Source organism: Lycorma delicatula, chromosome 7 (assembly GCF_047948215.1).
Source record: "Lycorma delicatula isolate Av1 chromosome 7, ASM4794821v1, whole genome shotgun sequence".
NCBI classification, from domain to species: domain Eukaryota; kingdom Metazoa; phylum Arthropoda; class Insecta; order Hemiptera; family Fulgoridae; genus Lycorma; species Lycorma delicatula.
The window spans coordinates 1,708,021-1,718,069 of NC_134461.1; the positions used below are offsets into that span (position 1 = coordinate 1,708,021).

The 10,049-nt window shown below is 33.6% G+C and overlaps 1 protein-coding gene across 1 annotated transcript; it reads left to right on the forward strand.

Annotated features, from left to right (window-relative positions):
- The first annotated feature begins 1,628 nt into the window (after positions 1-1,628).
- LOC142327851 (uncharacterized) lies at positions 1,629-6,414 on the forward strand. The gene is made up of 2 exons (XM_075371199.1): positions 1,629-1,655; positions 5,656-6,414. Exons 1-2 carry the CDS (start codon positions 1,629-1,631, stop codon positions 6,412-6,414), a joined length of 786 nt encoding a protein of 261 aa, XP_075227314.1.
- The last annotated feature ends 3,635 nt before the right edge of the window (positions 6,415-10,049 follow it).

Sequence of the window (10,049 nt, forward strand, 5' to 3'; positions counted from 1 at the left end):
AACACTGCAATGCCTACTTTTATTTTGAAAACTGTTTTAATTTTGCATGATGATCAGTTATCCTCACAATTTGTGATGTTTGTGTTTAGTGGTTTAGATTTGTAATGACTGTTTATGTATATTTTATTTAAAAATATTGTTTTATGAGGCTTTTTTAAACTGGGTAAGTATAAGTTGTGCTAAAAGTAATTTTATGTTTTCTTTTATATTTTGAAGAAAGAGGAGTGAGTTTTTGGCTGTGAAATTGTTTTTTTATTGTACAATTGAATTTTTATACTAATTTAAAAATGAACAAATTGTTGAATAAATAATATAGAATAATAAAAGCATATAGATATATTTTTTAGCCCTCAGCATCTGCATGAAGTATGTTGGGCGAGAGGCATTCCTCTACATGCAACTGAAATACCAAATTAATCAGAGTTTTTGACAAATCCATTTCTTTGTGAAGCACTACTGAAAAAAATTACTATTTAATATATATTTTAATTTTATAAGCTATAAAATGTATTAATATATTTTAATTATGGGATCTACTGTAGGGAAAAAGTAAAGGGCTAAATTTTATTTTAAGCTAATATTTCATTTCATGTGTATTTGTTGTATAAATTTTATACAGTAAATTTTCATTCTTTTGCACAAAATATTTTATGAAAAATTGACTATTAACTATTTGACTATTAGTATTTCAACACTTTTGTCAACAAATTAAAGTACCAGAATAGTAATCATTTGATCAATCTGTTGTATAACTGCCAACTAATTGTGAATCATAAATTAAGTGATTCATATACATTTTTTAATTGTTTAAACTAGTGTAACATTATATATCTTACATTATAGATAAGTTTTTTTAACTTCTTGGACTTAATAAATGTTGCAAATAGTTTCATGGAACATTTCAAGTTAATAGTGCAAATTATAAACAATCATAGCGTGCAAACTATTCAATTAACCCCAAAAAGCTATGAACAGGATGTTATAATTTAAATAAATTATAACACAGAGGGACCAACAAAGCATCAGTAAAATTCCCTGTTGGCTAGCAATTTAGAAATTTTAGTTACTTTATATAAATATATTTCTTGCATCTTAATAATAAATTCAAAACTTTAAATAGTAGTCAAATGGAAACCATAACTAATGCAAATGATAGTTAACTAGTTAAAAATCAAAAATATATATTTATGAAAGAAAAAAATACAAATTTACAATTTGCTAATAATTTTTACTTTTTTTTAGTATTCAATGAATTCTTGGAATGGGCGTTCTTTTGTGGTCCAAAGATTCCTTTTAAATGAATAATTCAGCGTTGTATTTTTCTATTTTAGTTATCATAACCAAATAGTTAAGCAGCTTGATATGATGTACTTCTTAAAAAGGGAGCACAGTCACTTTCAAGAATAAAAAGGAATCCATGTATGTTTATTAGGGAATATAAGAAGTGAAATTGGTTTCCTGTTGTTTTCTTCAATGGATAGCATTCTATTACCATATCAGTACATAGAAATGGAAGCAATATTTAGCTGTTAAGATAACACCAATCTGTTCCCGACTGGTCTGGTTATACTGTAAACTATCAGAGAAAGCTGTATTTTGTAGTGCTGCTTAGATCTTGGGTGCTTTAAATGCATCACAGCTGTGAAGAGGAACAGGTATAAAGCAAAAAATTAATTATTTAAGTAGGAAGCAAGGTGTTTGGTACATCCACAAAAAAAGTGGATTACATATACAAAAATTCATAATTATGTATAAAAAATGTACTGCTATGTTAGGAAAACATATGGAAAATGTAAAAATACATATTTCCTAAATAAATTAGGAAAAGTCTGCTTTACTAGTGAAATTTAATAATGAAATAAAGATTGTTTCTCTTTTGTATTTTGTAGATTAAACAACTCCATTAGTTTGTAAGATAAATTGGTAACTATATTTGTGATAAAGGTGGACATTAAATACATTTTTTTAATCTCTTTATTCTTTTATAATGAAGTCAATCACTCATAGACTTATATTTTGTGTCATTAGATGATTTAACAGGAAAGTAGTAGGAAAAGGTCATTAACTATTATACAAATGGAGTTAAGAGTTGCCTTAATTTGGCATAATATAAAATCTAGATCCAAAATTTATATGCTATCTGTCACAACTATTAAAATTAATGTTAATTATTGTGTTGTGTAAAAATGTTAAATTAAGACGATTGTGTGTAATATTGCATGAGCATGAATTTTTTATTATCATATTTTTTTAATGAATTTTCTTGACTCAGGATCATCATCTACATTGTGCTTATGTATTTATAATTGTAATCCTGCTGTAATAAAAAATTGTTTATTACTATTTTAATTAATAAAAAGGAGTTGCTATCGATGATACAACTCTGAAATAACCTAAATCTACTTCCAAAAAACTGCAAAAAATATCTTATGGATTTTTCTAATTTGGTTAAAGTTTATTTATTTATTAAAATTAACAATCCATATTTAGATTCCAGCCATTTTAATTTCAAATAACTTTTGCAAATACAGCCACCATTCTTACTGCCCTCTTGAGTAATCTAGTGGCCCAAAAGGGCTTATAGTACTTCTGTACTGTGTACAGTAGTCTATCCTCAATTATCTTGTTAACATAATTGCCTGGTTATTTTATTCTTTATTTTGATACATGTTTTTATCGTTATCATATAGTGTTTTGCTGCTTTTTTTTAAAAAAAATCCAAATTTTGTTAAAATGTTCAAATTGTAGTGTATTTATGCTCATTTTCCCTCTCTACATAGAATATCAAACCATGTTTTTTGAACATGTAGTTTTTATTTGTTGAACAAAAGCTTTTTAATGTTTAATTTGAAATTTGTTTACTGCTGCTAAATTATTGTTGATTTTTTAATATTTTTTAGAATAGAATTATTATTTTATTCAGGGTTAAAAAAAGTTTAAATGAAATGTGTATATATCATAAGGAAGTGTAAGTTATGATATTTTTGGCTTCATTTGATTACTTATGACAGAAAATTCAATCATAGCAATTTTAAAAATTTGCTGATATTATATAATCCTAATTATATATCCTAATATATATAATTATATATCCTATTATATATATTCCTAATTGCATTAAAAACTCCTAAGTAGTTATCACATAAAAACCTTGTTTTTGAAGAGTTATATCTTACAAACTACATATTTGAAAAATTAACTTATCAGGGTCATTCAAATATAAACCGGAAATTTGTTTCACGAACTGAGGAAGAGCATTGAGAGTGGTGGGGTGCTGCAGCTAGTTAGTAGGATATGTGTGGAGGGGAGTAACTGGTCAGACACTTCCTTACGTCACTTTCCCATTTCAGTAGCAGAATATCTGAACAGGAGATATCATCGTCCATTGTGCAATGAATTATAATCCAATTTCTGGCCAATGAAGTGTCAAATCCTCTGCAATTTTGACTTGACTCCAGGCATAGTTTGGAGGATTCTAGCCTGTAAAAAATTCAAAAGCCTGAGTGAGGCAAAAGATTTTAAAGTGGCCGTAATACAATGGAGAATGAATGTCTGTAGTCTTGTGGAAGGTGGTCTTTGCTGAATTTGCATCAGAGATGGATATGAATGTTGTGCACGGACGTACAATGTTGTGATGGACATAAGAGTGTGCATACAATGTTGCAAGATGCTTTTCGATGCAACAAAGTGTCTGTGAGATGGGTCCCATATCTTCTCACTGAGGCACAGAGAAATGTTCCAAAAGACATTTGTCAGCGACTTCGAATCACTTTGAGAAGGAGAGGCATTTTTGCACCTTATTATGATCTGTGATGAAACATGGGTCCACCACTACAGCCTAGAAAGCAAGAGATCAAGTAATGGAGTGGTGGAAAAGTGGTGAAGGGGCACCGATCAAGGCCAAGAAACACTTTTTAGTTGGAAAAGTTCTAGCAACTGTGTTTTGGGACTCAAAAGGTGTGCTGCTGATACTTATACACTTTATAATTAGATACAACTTTACTTCAGACATAAGAATACATAATGAAGACTTAGTTAAAAGTTGTAAAAAGGAAGTAAAATATTTTCCTTTCGCTTATTTATCCGTAACAAAAAAAAATGCATCCATGATAACCTTATTCCTAATTGCATTAAAAACTCCTAAGTAGTTATCACATAAAAACCTTGTTTTTGAAGAGTTATGTTGTCTTTGTTCATACAAGAAATTATTCTTGTATGAACATAGAACAGTAAATGTGGTATACTATTGCTGGTTGTTGGATGATATCAGGATTGCTTATCGTAACAAACGATGCTGGCAACCGATTTGGAATGACAATGTTTGTCATTTTCAGTTTCCTTCTCCTTCTCCATGACAATGCACAGCCACATACAATAGCTCAACTCACAATTAACTCTGTAAAATTCCTCTTGAACACTCACCGTCCAGTTCAGACTTGTCACTGTGTGATTTCCACAAGTTTGTTTTTCTGAAAGAAGCTTTAGGAGAGGAAGAATTTGAAGATTATGCCGCAGTCAATCATTATATGTGCAATTGGTTGCTGGGGCAGCCATCTTGTTTTTTTTCTGTGAGGGGATCAGGAAGCTACCTATCCAGTGGAGAAAATGTACCTCTGCTGAAGGAAACTATGTAAAAGAATAAGGTAATTTATTTGCAATTTTATCTAATATTAATAAAGCTATTAAACAAATTTTGTTTTATATTTGAATGGCTTTCATATACTAAGAAGATATACTAAACATATACTAGAACATATACTAAAGAGGTTTAACACTCTTTTTTTGTTATTCTTGAAATTTTCAGTTTATTTAATGAAAACCCTTAGGAATTTGCTGCAAATAATGTATAAAAAGTACTTTGTTTTTTTATCTGTTTTGGTGGTTGTGAAATATCAGTCTTCAGCAGTTCATTCAAGAAACGGTCATATCCTTCCCTGTAATTAACATGTTACTACTGTTTTGAAAGTAATGTGGTATTCAGTTTCTAAGAAGTAATTTCTTTACTGTAGTTAGTATCAGTCACTCTCAAGATTACACAGGATACTTGCTCTACAGTTTCAGTTGCAAAGCCATGGCTGAATTGAGCAAACACAGTTATAATGTTGAGGAGCGCTTGGCGATGTGTGCATGAATGAGACACATGGGGCTAACAGTACCACAAATAGTTAATGTATTTTTTTATGTACTTTAACAAGGACTCAAATCATAAAAATAACAACGCCTGATCAGCAGAAATGTGCATTTACTTTCAAAAGTGTCTCTCGATCTCTTAAGGGTTTCGGATGTTGTATATATGTTAGAATTACTTACTGTAATTTATTGTGTTCCAAATCACGAATTGCTCCTTTAAAACAAATGACTCTACCAAGACTTGAACTCTGTGCTTGTTTGCTCTTATCATGTTCACTCGATCAAGTTACATTAGCTTTAAATTAAAAAATCAATGAAATTCATTTATATTCTGATTCCATGATTGCACTCCATCGGATTCACGGTCAATCCACCAATCGGAAGGTGTTTGTAGCCAATCGAGTTTCAAAAATTCAACAGTTGACTTCTAATGCGAAGTGGCATCATATTGAATCACCTTCGAATCCGGCCGATATACTCTCTCGGGGATGTCTTCCGGAAAAATTAATTAATTTTGTATTATAGTGGCATGGTCCAAGGTGGCTTTTACAAGATTCTTCCTGTTGGCCAACTAATCATCACTTTAATTCTACTGAAAAAAAAATTAATCCTCAATACCTTGTTGAAAAACGTCAAACTGTTCAGGTATCTCTTTTGACCTCTAATATTACTGATTATACTGAGAAATACTCATCGCTGTCTAAACTAATTCGTGTTGTTACTTATTGTTTTAGATTCATTCAAAATATTAAGCATAAGTCTATTAACCGTAGAAAATTTGATGCGTTGTCTTCAAATGAATTAGGAATCGCTCTTGAATTTTTCATTCATCAATCTCAGTTAGCATATTTTCAGTCTGAGATTAATGATCTTCAAAACCAACGTTTCACTTTGAAACAAAGTAAACTCGGTTCACTAGATCCATTTTTAGACTGTAAAGGTTTACTTCGTGTAGGAGGTAGACTGGAACATTCTAATTTGTCTTTCGATAAAAAACATCAATTAATACTACATCCTCGTGCAAACATAACAAGGTTAATCATCCACAGTGAACATTTACGTCTTTTACATGCTGGATTCCAATTCACTCACAGTTCTCTTCGTCAAAGATTTTGGATTGTGAATGCAAAAATAGCTATTCGTTCTATAGTTAGGAAATGCCTAAAATGTTTTCGTTTTAATGCCGATAAGCAATCTCAGCAACTTGGTCGATTACCCTCTTCTAGAATTACCCCTTCACGAGCCTTTTCTAGTTGTGCTATTGACTATGGTGGCCCTTTATGATTCGCCATGGCGGGCAGAAATCAAAAATTCTTTCAAAAAGGCCTATATGCGCTTTTTATTTGCCGAGTTACTAAGGCTATTCATTTAGAACTCGTTTCAGATTTAACAACTGAATCCTTCATTGTTGCTTTAAGACGACTTATTGCTCGTAGAGGTATTTGTAATCAAATGTATTCAGATAACGCTACTAACTTTCGTTGTGCTAGGAACACTCTTTATGAATCGTTTCAATTCTTTGAATCAAAGGACTTCAATTTGACTATTCAATCTTTCTCAAATGGTCATTTATTCCCCCTTCCTCACCCCTCTTTGGTGGCTTGTGGGAAAGCGGAATCAAGAGTGTTAAATTTCATCTTTGCCGTGTCGTTGGAAAAACCATTCTTACCTTCGAGGAATTTTATACAATTTTAACTCAAATCGAAGCATGTCTTAATTCTCGCCTACTTTTCGCTATTTCTAATGACCCTAAAGATCCTGAACCGCTTACTTCTGGCCATTTCTTAATCGGCTTTCCTCTTACTTCATTTCCTGACCCAGACTTTTCCGAAATTCCAGAAAATCGTTTAGGGAGGTGGCAATTATTGCAGAAATTTATTCAAGTTATTTGGAAAAGATGGTCTAAAGATTATTTGCAACAACGCAATAAATGGCGTTTTCCCAATAGAAATCTTTGTGAAGGCGATTTAGTTTTAATTTGTGATGACAATACTTCTCCATTATTTTGGAAATCTGGAGTTAGTTGTTACTCATGCTTTCATGGGTTCTGATAATTTAGTTAGAGTTGTTGACATTCGTACATCAAACGGTGTATTTCGTAGACCAATACATAAATTGTGTCTGCTTCCTTTATCAGATAAATAATTGAATCTTAATGGTTTTTATTCAATGTTTTTTATTTTTATATGTATTCATTCTATTACTTATGTATATCTCATAACTGTTATATATTACCTAATATCGTATTATTTGTCAAGGTTACATTATGTTCAAAAACTGTATCGTATTTGTATTACATTATACTATGAATTTTCTTATAACTTAATTATTTATGTATTACTCATTCGTTTATATTCAAAATCTGCCGATTTTGGCGGGCAGTTATGTTAAGTTTTAATATCATGTTTTCTTATTCAAAATATTGTAATGGTAGCTTGTTGTTGTAGTTACATTTCACGTCGCTAGGGCTGACGACAAGCGTGCACTTCTTTGTTACAAGGGTGTGGACACACATTGCAAGATGGTGTAGTGGGACGGTAACATACAATGCATTTAGTTATTCAATCATTCGTTTACGTTAATTAGATTCAATATACTACTGAAGTATATTGAATATATATATTTGAGTATTCTCAAATGTTGTATATATTATTAATATTCAATGTGTTATTACTAAACCGAAATCAATTACAACAAACAAGACTACCAGATATACTCAATCAAAAATGTATTCTACAAATGAATAAATACTACATAAACTCATTAATACTACATTAACTCGTCTACTTATTCAATCTCCAACTAATCTACACAACAATGGCAAAATTATGATCAAGATTTGAGTGGCCATCATACTGCTACCATCGTTTATCCTCAATCTCTTCATATTCAGTTTTATCTCACAACTTAACAATGAATTTATATTCCATGTTCCTGTTTGTAACTCCTCCTTTTTGAGTTTCCTTTTAGATGTACCCATCCATAGATACCACGTTGGGGAGTCTTATTGTTTAGAACTTTGGGGTTGGTATCCCCACGGACTCTGCTGCACTTGCCTCTGCAGCTTTTCTTCCCACTACACCCTGAGCTGCAGAACACATATACTACACCAAGAATATTGCACAAATTCCAACATATACCCTTACTCAAATACACAACAACATCCTACATTATTTCTTCTTACATGTACACTTGGTGGTGTCGCAACGCCTTACGAAACGCAACCCTAGCCCAAGATGGAAACTATCATGTTGATGAATATATGGCTATGTGTAGTGAGTCTCGAATGATGTCCTCTGGGTATCTGGGTGAACTCAGTTGTATTTAGCTCTAGCTCCAGTTCGCATTTGCTCTACTGGAGTAGTCCATTATATCGCCGGTACTTGTGGGAATCGTATGTCAGTGTCAATTTCAAATCCTACAGTGGTTGTTGGTACACTTGAAAAAAACCAATAAGAAATCGGGGAGTTTAAAAAAAACTTCGAGCGATGTTGCCAGCCAAAGATGTATCCAGCATCGAGGAGGTAAATAATGTTATATGGCGGTGGGGTGTGAAACCTTCCTTTGTAAGGTTTCTTATAAGATTCAGCGAGGAAGAGGTAAATATTTTTCTAGAGTTTCCCCCTTCCTGAATAAGTGTGTTGTAACAGCTTGCAGAGATCCGAAATTGGTTAAAAGCCTCATGCATTTACGCGTTGGCTGAGGGATGGATTTCTATTTAGAGAAACTGAAGGTTTTGCCATGCCATCCAGGATCAGGTCGTTGAGATGACAATTACAAGAAGTTCATAGAAAAACAGGACATCAGTGATGAGTGCCGCCGGATGTGTCACCGATTATCGGAGACAATTGATCATTTGATAACTGAGTGCGCCAGTCTGGCTGACAAGGAAATCTGCATCACCACGATCTTACATTAAACACCGTTCATCAGGCGTTGGCGTTGAAATTAGGACTCGAAGATGACAGGGAGCAGTGTCCTTTTATGAATATAAGGCGAGGCCTGTGCTGGAAAATGAGCACTATAGACTGTGTTAGATCTCTCGGTAAATACTGATAAAATTATTGCTGCGAAGAGGCCAGACATGGTTCTCCACAACATTAAAGAAAAGACTGCTCTTCTCATTGATGTCACTCATCCATCTGATCACAATATTAATAAGGCTAAGAAGATAAAATAACCAAGTACAACCCTCTGGCAATAGAGTATAAGGAAATTTACAGACTGAACTCAGTAAAGTCATTCCCGTTGTGATAACGGCAGATACTCTGGTCCCTTGTGCGTCTCAGAGTATCCTTGTGGTATACCTTACTATCAGTGTCTTTTGGCTGTCGGTCGTGTGTGTACCTTCCGACAGTATCGAGGTTAGCTGATCCTAAGTCTGTATTCACTAACAGCGAATTTTAAATTAGACTCGACATCTGTAGCTCTGCTGCGGTGTGATTGGCGTGGATTTATACGACGCGTACTCGCCTCAACGCGGCGAAAGGGTGGCAACGACTGCTGGTCGTTAGACCCCGTGACAGAAAAAAGGCTCTGCCTTTTAGTCCTTCTGCGCTCTTGTCAGAGCGAGGGCCGTAATCAGTGGTTCATTATTGTACGTCTAGTGCATCAATCGATCGTTCCAGCAGCGGCGAAGAGGTACGTAGCGTGACAGGAGAACGTAAGGGTCTCCAGCTGCCCGTACTCGCTGCGGGCAGTCGTCACACAGTGGGCTTGCCCAAACCAGTTTATAGGGAGACAGCGAGAATTTCGTCAGTTTTCAAGTACGTTAGGGAATCTTCGGCCATGTCGGAGTTCCAAGTAGTAAAGAAGTCCAGGCGAAAGAGGAAACCAGCGCCGGTACCGTCGACTAGCTCCTCAGAGGACGAGGTAAGCGAAGCGATGGATACAGGGGCATCCACCCAGGTGCGGTCCTC

Bases quoted from the DNA above. Each gene is read 5' to 3' on its own strand.
- LOC142327851 (XM_075371199.1), top strand. From the start codon at position 1,629: ATGCATCACAGCTGTGAAGAGGAACAG. The intron at 1,656-5,655 runs GTATAAAGCAAA...TTTGTATTATAG, and splicing joins ACAGCTGTGAAGAGGAACAG to TGGCATGGTCCAAGGTGGCT.